Below are 14,386 nucleotides of genomic sequence, written 5' to 3' on the forward strand. Positions count from 1 at the left end.
CAAACACACAACTAAGGCCACGCCTTGCCCTCTTGTCATCCTCGGTTTAGTTATTTGGTAATTCTTTCTAAGGCAGGTAATTTCAACATGCATCGTTATTCAGGACTTCACATTTTTCTTCATCACAAAAAATATATTTCACTCCAGATTGAAGGAGGCGCTGTGCCTGGTACTCTAGGGACAAGTACAGATGAATGCCATTTTTTCAAAATACTTTCCCACGATCTTCGCTGGTGTTGGAAATAATCAAGGGTAGTCAAGGGCAATGAGTAAAAACATTTATTTAAAAAACACCATCGAGGGCCCATTTCAGCAGCACATATATTAAAAAAAACCACCCAGCGCCCATAGCTCCCGCTTTGGTAATAAGCAGAAAGGGTGGGTTAATGCTGTTTTACTGTATGAAATTGGAGACAGACCACAGAGGGAAAAAAAGAACACCATTAAAACTGAGAAAGAAAAATAAGTAGTAAGCAACTATGACAGAAAGGGGCTTTAAGAAAATTGTCCCTGGCACGATGAAAACGATCTCTTCTTCAAGGAGTACTAGTGAAGGAGGAGGTTTAACTTACTTGCAGGATTATGGGAAAAGTTCCTCATGGAACATTTGGTGATGGCTATGGAGAGGTGGATGGAGAAAGATGTGAGCAGACCCCAGTGCCAGGAGACACGCAGAAGTGAGGATAAGGGGAAAGAAAAATCAGGCAGATCATCTTTGCTCAACAGTCCCTACAAAAAAATGTATTTTAAAAGAATCTGAGGAGGCAAGTATTGTAATTCTCTTGGGACTATTAAAGTGTAACAGATAGCATCAGAAATCAATTATGCTGTAAACACATTAGCGTTTCCTTTCATTGGGAGCTGATCTCACACCTCCTGAAACTTATTACACATCACACTACAAAATTATTATTATTATTATTTGCTTGTTCCCTTTTCTGGTTCCTACTTGTTCACATTCTGAGAGAGGACAAAGGTCCTTTAGAGCTCCATCAATTCAAGCCTTTCATTTCACAGAGAAAGGAGGCGAAGGTCACATTCAGCCTTGGAGGCAGAGACAAGACTGGAACCAGGTCTCCTGGTCCCCTAATGGGCGCTTTCCTAGCTACTTGGTGTGACTCCCGCCCCATCCCATCTCCCATCCATACCTGATGGCTCTCCTTCAGCCACAGGTGGCACAGGAGGGCAGGAGGGTAAGGGACAGGGCTTTGTGGGCCTGTGTGGTGTGCTGGGAGTGTGGGACACAGAAGAGGAGGCCACAGAATGCGTCTCCTGCTTCCACCCTGAGTCTAGGAATAACCTACAGCATACATACACGTGGTCAGGCTACTCTGATCACTGAGCTGAGGAAGACTTCCTGGTAGGGCACTGGGAGTGAGAGGAATTTCTCAAGGCTGTCCTAAGAGAGACGAAGGAGAACTCACAGTCAGGGACACAGAACCGTTCAGAAGCCCCACACATAAAGCCCTAGTTACAGATGACATCACAAGAGCTTGAGGCTCCAGGGACCTCACAACATGGCTCCCCGGCGTCCCTAACAACAACGCCAGCAGATGGGGGGCTAGTCAGGGCTAGGCACTGTCTCCAAATCCCCAAAGTCCACAGAAAGAACACAGTTGGCTGGATTCTTGTAAAATGCCCCACCGTTCTCGCATTGGCTTTTTGTTCTGCAAGTATCAATACTGAACGTTCTGAATGTTCTCATCGGGCTCTCTGTATTTCTGGGCGATGATACCAGTCAACCTGGCTGTGACATTTCTGTCTGAGGAAGGGTGGTCAGGTCTCCCGGGGACCTTCTCTCCTGCACGTCCTTTGCCAACAAAATGAAAGCATCATTGTATCTGTACAACGTCTCCCACAGAAGTCTGTGTTCAAGGACAGATACCAGGGCTATGAACTAAGGCTATCCTTTGTGATATGCGTGGACCAGGAAAACCGTGAGAGGAATGTTCTCAAACTTGGACAGTCTCAAGTTTATCCAAGGCATCAAAGAGCACCTCCAAAGTCTATACAATGTCCTGCAGAAACGTCTTGTGCTTGAGCTCCTGTGTTTCTGTAAAATTCTGCCAACTTCTTGCCAGAAATGTGCTTTCTCATATGGAGATGAGGGGTCGGCTTTCCCAGATGAGAGCCAGCCACGTGCTGGGGGCTCCGTCTCAGGCGAGGACCTGTCTGCGGATGCTACTTCGGGTGTCCTTCCACAGAGACTGCTGGATCTGATACACGGACTCCTGAAAGATTCTCTCGACTTGGGTGGGGAAGCCGCGGCTGTCCTCCTCCAGAGCGTTGATGGTTCGCAGAGCGAAGGGGGTCCTCTCGCGGGGCAGGGGGTTGTGGAGGGGCCGCATGGGGATGACCGAGTTGTACTTGTGCTGCCTGTTCACTGAGTTCATGAGTGATGTGTAGAACTGGAACTTGCACCAGGTGTCTCTTAGGAAGTTCTCGGTCAGCAGCAAGATGGTCCATGCGGACCCATTCACAGCGTCGTCCAAGTTCTGCAGATGCTGCCGGCCGGAGGGCATCTCGGCAAAGATGATTCCAGGCTTGATGCCAAAGTCATTCTGCAGCAGGTTCTGGACCCTGAGGGCTTCATCTGTGTCGTCCTCTGCATGCAGGATCACGAACTTGAGGAACACCTCCTCCTCCTCCTCCTCCTCCTCCTCTTCCCCCTCCAACATGTCTCCCTGGCCCTCAGCCCCCTTGTGCTCCCCAGCGGGCACCAGGACCGGGGTCGTGGGGCTTGGCTCAGCCAGATCGTGCATGGGGAGGTCGTCCGGTTTCTTGGAAGCTGACTCCTGGAGTCCCTGACTCTTTTCCACCCCAGGGCTTTTCCCCAAGGAGAGAGAGAGAGGGCAGGCGTCTGTTTTAGACTTCCCGACACCCATCATCAATATCCGAGGGAAAGGAGGACAGCTTCACTTCTTTCTCAACATTTCTTTTCATTCTACAAGGAGAAGAAACAACACAGCAGACGAATGTTGTAAATGTCATCCAAACGTTACAAACGGAAAAAAAAAATTTTTTTTCACTCAACCTGAAAGCCTCCAAGAGACTGTAATATAGAGGTCCCAAGAAAAAAATGCCGATCGGCTCTTGGGGAAAGATCACCCTCCGTGAGTTTCATGAGGATGACCTCGGATGGTCAAGGGGGAGTGGAACAGGGAGTCACTGTAATGCTACCAGGAGACATTTGGAAGTCTGACATGGAATTAGAAACCTCCAGAACAAAGTCAACTGCTTTGGTATTTGAGGGAGACGAGTCGGTCCCATGCCAGTCTGTCCATATGGAGTTTAAATACAACTTCTTCATTATCGAGTTATTGTGTAAACTAGAAACAGAAAAGTTGAGAGCAACAGAACACTCAAATAGTAAATAGACAACTCGTTTTCATATCAAACGCAATTACAAAACAGGACACAAATAAGATGACCAGCTGGCATTGTGACTAAATCAGCACAAAGAGAAGTTCTGAAACATCAAACGAAACGACATGCGGGGTTCACGGCCTTGGAGCTCTTCTCCCTGGCTGGGGTCAGGCACTGGCGTCAGGGCTGGTGAAGAACTAAGGATTCTGAAAAGTGAGGAATACCTTTTTCTACCTAATCCTGGGAATGGTTCAGAAGACTGAGTATTCACCTTGGGAAAAATTCACTTCTGGGTTTGGGAGTGATTCTGGAAACAAAGGCTAGGGATCTCCTCCAGTGAAATCAACAAAGAATCATTATAGTATATCCTCATTCCATCATTTTATTTCGTTTATTTATTTATTTTTGTAACAGAGAAAGAGCGAGACAGAGAGCGTGCGCACGTGAGGGAGAGGGAGAGACTACCAGGCAGGCTCCACACTGACCAGGGCTCAATCTCACAAACCCCCAATTATGACCTGAACTGGAATCAAGATTCGGATGCTTAACTGACTGAGCCACCCAGACGTCTGCCCCTCCCTCTATTACTTTTAAAAATTTGGAAGTCAGAGTGGAAGAATTAGATCAGCTGCGAGAGAAGACTGCTTCACGTGAACCTAGTTTAAACAAATCTTCAGATAATGTTGGCAACGTTGTTAACAGAACCCCCAAACAGGCAATTTCAAAAAGGATTCTTTTATCCAAAGATAGAAAATTCAGAACAGATAAATACAGGTTTCCTATTTCCAAAAAAAAAAGGGGGGGGGTTTAAATTTATTGTTCCTGAACAAAGACTAGAGTTCAAGTCAAGAATTGAATTAGGCTTGGGATCATAATGGCATCAATAACACAAGCTTACAAGTACCAATATAATTCAAGGTTAAAGAAAACCGCTCAGCAAAAATGGTGAAGAACTGTTACGGGAAGAAAAGATGAGGAAAAACACAGAACATTTCCTTCTAACGTACCTAGGGAGAGAAAGGGTTTGCTGCTGCTCTGAACAGTGAGGCTCCTGCTGGCTACCCCGATGAATGTGTTATGTCTATACTTGAGGTTCTACTTCACAGCCAAAGCTGTTACAGAAGCTGTTATGACAGCTTCTGAGAGATACCTGAAGACATAATTCTAAAATGCTAATACATACATCCCGAATAACAAAACTGAGTGAATTTGGACTCTCTTCACTGGTTAGGATTCACTGCTGACTCTGTTGTGTTACCAAAAAAAGGTGTCACTCTGCAAAGCTGCAGAGAGAAGCTTCTCCCGTATTAAAAAAGGAAAAAATTGTTGAGCGATGTAAAGAATCATTGAATTGCTATATTATACTAACTAACACAAAACTATGTTAACTACATCACAATTTCAAAAGAATTGTTAAAGCGTTCAGAAGCATTTACGGTGTGAATTTAAATGATCTTCACTTATGCACTGAGATTAGTTTGTTAAACCAACTTAACACCATGACCTTCCTCACTAGCCACTGCAGGTAAGTATGCTTGGAGTAGGACAACAGCTCTTCATAAAAAGTTCCCAAACTACTGGGGTAAAATGATGTGTCAAGCCAGACTCAACGAAATCTCTTAACATGAACAAAAATATCAAAAGGAAAGAACTCCAACTTTAGGTCTCATTTTTCTTTCTTTTTTTCCTTAAAGATTTTATTTATTTATTTGACAGACAGAGATCATAAGTAGGCAGAGAGGCAGGCAGAGAGGGAGGGGGAAGCAGGCTCCCCGAGGAGCAGAGACCCCGATTCGGGGCTCGATTCCAGGACCCTGGGATCATGACCTGAGCCAAAGGCAGAGGCTTTAACCCAATGAGCCACCCAGGTGACCCTAAGTCTCATTTTTCTTAAACACTGGTCAGAAACAAAGCAAAAGCCTCCAGAAATCTTTGACAGTGCTGTTCCAGCCCCCTGCTGAGCCATCCTACCCAGCCAAGAGAGAATAGAGTGCATGACAACATCTGGAAAACTTCACTACCACCTTCCATGTGGAGGGGGAGAGCAAGGAGCCGGCTAAGGGAAAGACATGTGGAAAGCTGTGAGGTGGAGGGCAGCCTCTGCTGGCACCATGGTGGTTCCTAGATGGGCAAATGGTCCCCATCCTGGACTGTGGTGCTCAACACTGGAAGGATGGGAGAGAACAGGATTGTGCTCCCACCAAGCCACTGACTGTCTACCAGAGGGCTTTCCCACAGTCAAGGCAGGCGTGGAAGGCTGATGGAAGGAGCCTGGAAAGCCTCTGGAAGGTCCCCTCCCCATCAGGGACAGGCAAATGCGGGTGAAAACATTTCTGTGAAATGGAAGGAGCCTGAAGGCAGCCGACGAGGAGCGGCACCAAAATCACTGGTCACGGGAATGAAGACATCTGTGTATATACGTATTTGCATTTACTTTTTAAGAAGAGGTAGTGGCTAAAATACCTAATGACTTTGAAAATGTTCACAGGGAAAAATCTCCTTTCCCCATGCCACCTGTTACCCCCACGGCCTCCTACCGGCGACCACTTCGATTAGTTCCTTCAACATCCTTCCACTGTTTATGAATATATATATATTTTTCTTTTCTTATCATTAAAAATATCACTGATATATATGTATGTATAAAAAACACACACACTGCAAAACAGGAGAGAGAGATACACTGCTTTTCCCTTTAAGACTAGAACCTCAGGACCTGGGTGGCTCAGTGGGTTAAGCCTCTGCCTTCTGCTCAGGTCATGGTCTCAGGTCCTGGGATCAAGCCCCACATCCGGCTCTCTGCTCAGCAGGGAGCCTGCCTCCCCCTCTCTCTCTGCCTGCCTCTCTGCCTATTTGTGATCTGCCTATTTGTAAATAAATAAAACCTTAAAAAAAAAAAAAGACTAGAACCTCAGAGCTTTCCATGGCGGCAATGACTTCTTTACAACACAATCTTGCAGCACGTGGTTGTACCATAACTGTCCCCTGTTCTCGGATATGTGAGCTGTTCCCAGTCTGCTACTAGGATGAACAATGCTGCAGAGAACAGCTTTGTATAAAAGTCATCCCATCGATGTGCAGCTTCATCTGCAGAATAATTTCCCCAGATGGGATTTCCACATCAAAGGACAAATGCATTTGCAATAATGAAGAGATTAGGCCAAATTACTCTCTGAAAGACTGAAACTTTTGTGTGCATGTGTGTGTGCTTTTAACTTGATAGAATGACATCCTTACCTCTACCCCTCATCCCAGAAAAGATCTAAGACTGAAGCTACTGATCACCGCTACAGACAACAGCCCCACTGAACCAATGACATGGAAAAACTCAACCCAAGAGAGTGGAGCTCTTGAGCTGAAGTTCTCAAGGGAAGATCAGCAGGTCTTAGATAAGGAAGGAAGCAGAGTCCAGAATGTACCCACTTCATATCTAGCCCAAGAGGGTCCCAATAGGATCCCCCACATTAAATAGGAGTAAGGTGAAAAGAAGACTGACAAATGTGCATTCTTGGCAAGTAGCCATACAGACTATAGGAAATGAAAACGAATATTAAGAATAGCTTGCAAACGCCAAAAATACTCTATTTTCACGAAGACTATGGAGGTCGCCGGGGGGGGCTCAATCGGTTAAGCAGCCAGCTCTTGATTTCAGCTCAAGTCATGATCTCAAGGTGGTGGGATGGAGCCCCACCTTGGGCTCTGCGCTCAGCGGAGATTCTCTCTCTCTGGGTGCCTGGGTGGCTCAGTTGGTTAAGCATCTGCCTTCAGCTCAGGTCATGGTCCCAGGTTACTGGGATCGAGTCCTGCATCTGGCTCCCTGCTCAGCGGGGAACCTGCTCTCCCCTCTCACACTCACCAGCTTGTGTTCCCTCTCTCGCCTTTTCTCTCTGTCAAATAAATAAATTAAAAAAAAAAATTCTCTCTCTCTTCCTGGGCTCATGTATGCACCTGCTCTCTCTCTCTCAATGACCTTCCAAAAAAAAAAAAAAAAAAAAGGAGTATGTGCTCTGGAATCTGACTGCCTGAATGTAAATCCCAGCATCCTGCTCTAAAACTGTGTGACTTAGTCTAAGTTACATGGTATTTTTGTGCCTTAGTTTCACCACGTATAAAGCGGTGACAATTCCGCTGCCTGGAAGGCTTTTATGAAGATCAAAATGGCCCAGAACCATTCTCATACATGTTTGGCAGCCGTTATGGTTATTAGAGACATAACAAGGGAGATAAGGAAAAATTTACACCAACAGTGTGTAGGCTCTAAGACTGGATGGCTCCAAGTGCTGACTGGGGGCAACGGCCAATCTCTGGATGGTCTGGCGCCAGCCCGGGACAAAAAGCAGGAGACTGTGCCAGGATATAAATCAACCAGGTAAGTGCTTTTCAGTTCAGCTGACGTTCTTCTCAGAGCAAGACATTCTTTCTTTTCTTCCCCTCTCTCCTCCCCTTCTTTCCTTTCTTTTTTGTGAGATTTTATTTTTAAGTAATCTCCACACCCAACATGGGTTTGAACTCATGACCCTCATGACCCCGCAATCAAGGGTTGCACGCCCCTCCGCCCAAATCAGCCAGGCATCCCTGCAGGACATTTTCGATGAAGGAAGACGCACAGTTTCGCTATGGTGCGCCCATCTTATATTATCACAGACAATCACTCTAAGGGATGCAGTCTTCGGACACCCTAAAGAGACTGTAACCAAAGAAACAGAAATATCAAAGCAGGGAGAACAGAATCACATGGAGAGACAGACTGTAGATGAATTGAGGGTCCAGAACCCTTAGGAAAAAACAGAGAAGGCAACGAACGGAATAAACATGATAAAGCCATAACAGCATAATATGGTGGAAAGGCTTGGAAAAAATCAGAGAATGTAAAATGACAGTAAAAGTCATTTGAAACAAACAAACAAACAAACAAACAAACATAGCTATGGAGATTGGGAGGAGGAAAAAAAAAAAAAAAAAGCAGAGTAAAAACCAATGCATCGGGGCACCTGGGTGGCTCAGTGGGTTAATCCTTTGCCTTCAGCTCAGGTCATGATCTCAGCGACCTGGGATTGAGACCCCTCCCCCCCCCCCCCCCCCCCCCCGCATTGGGCTCTCTGCTCAGCAGGGAGCCTGCTTCCCCCTCTCTCTCTGCCTGCCTCTCTGCCTACTTGTGATCTCTGTCAAAAAAAAAAAAAAAAAAACCAATGCATCTGAAATAGAAAATCTGATGAACGTAACACAAAATTCCAAGATGGAACAGATTCGCCGCCCTCCATCAAATGCTCAGGCTCACTGATCACAACCAGACAGTGTGTGCCTTTTCTGATGCTATTCGCCAAGCAGCCAGCAAAACGTATGACGCAGTCTTGCCAAAAATGTTTAGCCCAGCTCTGACCAAGTCTTTAGACACAATTACCAGTTTACAGAAATGAGGAGGACATGAGAAACATCCACCAAGAGGGGGAGGGAGAAACAAACTGTGTGATGTCCAGACCATTGAAGGCCTTGCTTGGCAACACGAAGGAGAGATAAACGATAAACGCCCTGACGTGGGTAAGTCCCAAACTCATTATGGTGTATGAAGGAAGCCAGACTGGAAAAAAAAAAAAAGTAGAGATTTTGATTCCATTTATATCCAGATCCAGAAAATGCAAATCGAACTAAGAGCATTCCTTCAGACCTGTCAGAAGGGAGCTTGATCACCCCTCTTCTGCATAGTGTTTCCTCCTTGTCTACATGGCATCCTTTTTTAATTTTTTTATAAAAGATTTTGTTTATTTGACAGAGAGAGAGGGACCATAAGCAGGGGGAGTGGGAGAGGGAGAAGCAGGCTTCCCGCTGAACAGGGAGCCTGACGTTCAATCCTAGGACCTCGGGATCATGACCTGAGTCAAAGGCAAACGCTTAATGACTGAGCCACCTAGGCACCCCTAAATAAAATTTTTTTTTTTTAAAGGTGGTTGTTTGCTTAGAGAAAGAGCTAGTGGAGAGGGGCAGTTCAGTGACGCTGGAAAGACAAGAACTGCTGGAGGGACGGCTTATATAGGCAAGCAGGGGATCCGGTGGGCCAACAGAGGGGTTGCCTTTGTTGGGGAGAAAAGTGACCATTTTCCCCAGTGAAAATGAGAAAGGGCGGAAGAAACAGATACAGGTACGGATGGGTACGGCAGGGACAGCCGCGTTCGTTCCCCTCTGACTGCTTCAACATTCTCAGTAAAATAGGAAGCCAAACCACTTCCTAAGGACTGCCCCAAATCTCTACCTCGTTTTGTTTTTTTTGGTTTTTTTAATTAGTATGATGAAGCTATATAGCCCTTTAACTGCACAATTTCTTTCTTTTTTTAAAAGATTTTATTTATTTGACAGATAGAAATCACAAGTACGGAGAGAGGCAGGCACAGTGAGAGGAAAGGAAGCAGGCTCCCTGCTGAGCAGAGAGCCCAATCCCAGGGCTCAATCCCAGGACCCTGAGATCATGACCTGAGCTGAAGGCGGAGGCTATAACCCACTGAGCCATCCAGGCTCCCCATCATTTTGAAACATGAACAGTACAGGATGGAACCAATTAAGGGGAAATGGCTGTGTCCCCAAGGCTATCATCCTTTCTGAGCCCCAGGGCCGGGCCGGTAGGAACCCCAGCCAAGGACTTCCAGGCAGGAGGAGGGCTCCAGGCAGCAGCCAGGGATGCCCCTTCCCAGACAGCCTCTCTTCCTCAGAAACCGCTGATGGGTTCCTCGAGGTTGCTTACTGCCATCGGATCTCTCAACCCCATCCCTGGCTAAACGCAAACAGCACTGGGAACTTTCCTTTCCTGCTCAGCTGACTTCTCTCACCTGGCCTTTGGTGAGGGTTAATTTTCTGCTCTGGGGCCCGACTGTAGTTCAAACAGGAGTCCGGATGCTGCCGTGAAGGTATTTTTTAGATGGGCTCACCAGGTAAAGGGGTGTCCTGGGAGTCAAGACGATTACCCCCCGGACTGTGGGTGGTGACAACCTTCAGAGCAATACAGCTGGTCCCCAATTTATGATGGTTTCACTGACAATGTTTCGAATTCACCACGGCGCGGAAGTGATACGCATTCAGTAGAAAGCATACTCAGAACTGAGAAGAACCCTCCTCAAGAGTGCGCTGCCCCAGAGTGAGGAGTTCATATGTGTATTTTTGAAACACTGTGACCACGTGGGAAGAGAGGCTCCCAACAGCAGTGAGTGAAAGAAGGAACCGTAATCATCTGACGATAAAATGCATGCACTCCTACAATTCTGTCTCTCCGCATATCTACCCCAGAGAAAGCTTACTGCGGAGCTCACTGCCTCTGAAACAAGGCATTTTGGACGAAGGCAGCCAGAGCCTGAACCCTCCAGCCGCGAGAGCCGCCTCCTTTCCCATTTGAACAGCACCTCCTCGTGGCAAAAACACGTAACATCAGTGGTTCCTTGTTCAATTAGGAAGTCGTTAGCAGGAAGTGTGGTGGGAAACTTACTCTGCACCAAGACCTCTGGGTTTCAGGGATGTGAAGCCAGGCTAAGGCGACAGTCATCGCCCTGGTGCTCCATCCAGGACAGGGGGCACTGCAGAAGCGCTCCGGAGGGATCCCTGCAGCAGAGGAAACTTGTGTAAGGCCGAGGGAGGTGGACGCTTCGGGGCGGGAGGGGCAGCAACTGCAAAACCACTGGGGCACCACAGAGCGAAGTTGGGATTGGTCCCTGCTGGATGCTTCTGAGGCTCAGGTATGTGGGGTGGGAAGGGGGAAGGTACCAGTGAGATGTAAGGATGATGATAAGGATTAGTGAGTGAGGGGCCTGACATATTCTGTTGAGGACTCTTGTGGGTTTTTTTTGGTTTTTTGTTTTTAAGATTTTATTTATTTGAGAGAGCATGAGCAGAGCAGAGGGGCAGGGGGAGATGGAGAAGCAGGCTCCCAGCTAGTACAGAGCCTGATGTGGGGCTCAATCCTAGGACACTGGGATCATGACCTGAGCGGAAGGCAGACACTTAACTGACTGAGCCATCCAGGCGCCCAAAGACTTTGAATGTGATCACACTGGCAGACAGAGAGCCCCTGGCAGGTGGTGAGCAAGGGAGACATGGTCTGAGTTGTCCAGGACGGCCTCACATCGCGCAGGGCAGGAGACCAGGCTGCGTTGTATGGGGCTCTGCTCTGGGAGAGCCTCCTGCTGACAGGCTGTGGCAGGAACCCAGGGGACGATGCAGAGCCCTGCACTGAGGAAGGGACAGGGGACACACAAAGGTTCACAGGGAGGCACTGGGGGCTCATAGTGCAAGAAGCCAATATGCCTCCCAAGCCAGTGCCCTGTGTAGCCTGGTGAGTGGTGCTGCCATCCACTGATGGGAGCAGGCTGGGGGTGCGTAACCCATTCCTCTAGTCTGGGACACAGGGAGCTTGCCCCGTGACCTAGAGGGGGAGCTGTCCAGGAGGTGTTCACACTTGTAGGTCTGGGGCTCCGGAGGTGAAATCCTGAGCACCTGGGAATATGCAGAAGGAGAGGAGCAGAGAGCTGAAGACAGAGCTGATGCCAAAGGGGCGTCTGGACCAGGAGGAGCCAGGTGGGAGGGGGAGGGGTAGCAACAGCGTGGCAGGGAAGTCAGACCTAGGGTGGGACTGGGAGGCAAAGGAAGAGAGGGCTTAAGACAGGGGTCAGCATCCACAGAACTTAGCACCTCGAGGCCCCCAGAAGCAATAACAGGGGAACGGCAAACTCATGGAAGGAGCCGCAGTGTGCTCTAGAGTCTACAGTGGGTGGGGGCATGCGGAAGGGGAAAAAGCCTTGCTAAGACGGCAAGAAGAGCCAGCAGCTACAAGGCAATACGGGGTCAGGAGACGTCGTTAGAAGAAGAGTAACTGGGAATGCTCAGAAATGGAGGGGATTTGCTCATAGAGAGAGGATGACAAATATGGGTGTACCCTGGTCACTGGGCAGCTCGGTCTCTCCTACTCTCCCTCGGGCCATCCCACTCCTGAGTGTGCTGGGTCCTGGGATAACACCTGTGATGATGTTATGTCCTATGGGACTTCCAGGGGGAAAGCGAGTTTCTAGGAGGGGTAGCTGAGTTATACTGGGAGACAGCATCCTGTTGCTGCTGGTGCTTTCTAGAAGCACGAGTATGTGAAGATGGGGGAGAGTCTGGAGGTGAAGCCGCCAATGGGGTGTTCTGCAGCAGAGCCTGCAAACTGGCTCATCTGAAATTGACTCTGACTTCCTGGCTGCAGATCTCTGGTACCTCCTGTACCACCAACGCTAAAAGCTGAATTTCCCAGGCTTCCCCCAAAAGGAAGATCCCAGGTATAGCATCAGTTCTGCCAATCAGAGGCACTTACATGTCTGAGTTAACCAAAGGCAGAGAGAGGCAGAGCCCAAGGCAGCGGCACTGCTGGTTAAAGTTCCCAAGCCAGCAGCTTGCTGATCTGGCAGGAGCATCCGTGGCAGAAGCCCAGCTCTGCTAGACCGAGTCTGCTTAGTGCTGCTCTGAGGTCTTCCTAGAAACCCAACCTGGAGTCTAGTTTTTCAACTCCCCCATGATATTCTAAGTACCATAATATCCTCAAATGCATACCTTTCTGCTTCAACTACCTGCAGTAGATTCTGTTCTACGCAACCCAGCCGTGATGGACAGAGCATCCAAATTCACGACAAGGCATGACGGCAGAGGTCAGCAGCCAAACGCCGCCCGCCAGCTGTTTTTGCAAATAAAGTTTTATTGGGAGAAAGCCATGCACATTCACTGATGTATTGTCTATGGCTTTTTTTTTTTTTTTTTTAAGATTTTATTTATTTGTGGGCGCCTGGGTGGCTCAGTGGGTTAAGCCGCTGCCTTCGGCTCAGGTCATGATCTCAGGATCCTGGGATCGAGTCCCGCATCGGGCTCTCTGCTCAGCAGGGAGCCTGCTTCCTCCTCTCTCTCTCTCTGCCTGCCTCTCTGCCTACTTGTGATCTCTCTCTGTCAAATAAATAAATAAATAAATAAAGATTTTATTTATTTGTCAGAGAGCAAGCGAGTGAGCACACAAGCAGGGGGAGCAGCAGGCAGAGGGAGAACCAGACTCTCTGCTGAGCAGAGAGCCCAATGTGGGACTGGATCCCAGGTTCCTGGCACCATGACCTGAAGTAAAGGCAGATGCTTAACCGACTGAGCCACCCATGTGTCCTATGGCTGTTTTTGTAAATAAAGTTTTATTAAAAGAAAACAATGCACATTCACTCATGTGCTGTCTATGGCTAATTTCACACAGAAAGGCAGAGTCAAGTAATTCCAGGGGAAACCATATGGCCCATAAGAGCCCACGATATTTACTCTTTGGCTCTTTCCAGAAAGTTTGCTGAACTATAGCAATTCCCGGAACTACATACAGCATGGGACGGCTGAGCTCCATGAAGCTGCCAGGATGCCAAAGAAAAGACCTATGCCAGCCAGAGGAGGAACACGTGGACTCTTCTTTGACTTCTTTACACTGGAAATCTTTTTAAGTCCCACTCGGGTATTCAATAACTTCAGGAATACAATAAGTAGAATCAGAAGCCACTCGATCTTATACTGAAATAACATTATTGACGATTGGCCGTCATGTATTCATTTTCTTCTTTTGGGGGTTGCGCAGAATCCGTAAGGATGGCAAAAGCCGACATCAATAAAAGGGTTAACTGTTGTGTATTCCCCATTGATATTTATTCATGGTCAAAGGGAACCAGTGCCTGCATTTTTCATTTTAGGTACCAGGCTTGTATGAGAAAGGTGTTATAGGAGCCTCGCCCTCTAGTATTGTGGTGTCATGCGCTGATCACAACTACAGTTAATGACGTGTACGTATATCTGCTTAGTTTCTCATTTTTTTCCCCCTAGAATGTAAACCCTACCACAATGACGCCCAGATCTGTCCTGTTCTCTGCTGTTAACTCCAGGGTCTAGGGCATAGCCAGCATTCAAGAACACCCCCCCGAAAGGAGACAGCATTCCAGATACAAGATTAACGCAGTGTCGGGGACCGCCTCCAGCCGGGAAAGTCCCCGCCATTACA

General features: G+C 47.7%; 1 protein-coding gene across 1 annotated transcript in view; it reads right to left on the reverse strand.

Moving 5' to 3' along the window:
* Positions 1-264: 264 nt before the first annotated feature.
* The window catches only part of LOC122917164, a 51,368-nt gene continuing 37,246 nt past the window's right edge, over positions 265-14,386 (reverse strand). The window contains exon 5 of the mRNA XM_044264725.1: positions 265-2,913. Coding sequence (XP_044120660.1) covers positions 2,157-2,913 — 757 coding nt within the window. The 3' untranslated portion in view covers positions 265-2,156. The remainder of the gene's footprint in view (positions 2,914-14,386) is intronic.

The sequence above is a fragment of the Neovison vison genome, chromosome 1 (assembly GCF_020171115.1).
Source record: "Neovison vison isolate M4711 chromosome 1, ASM_NN_V1, whole genome shotgun sequence".
NCBI lineage: Eukaryota > Metazoa > Chordata > Mammalia > Carnivora > Mustelidae > Neogale > Neogale vison.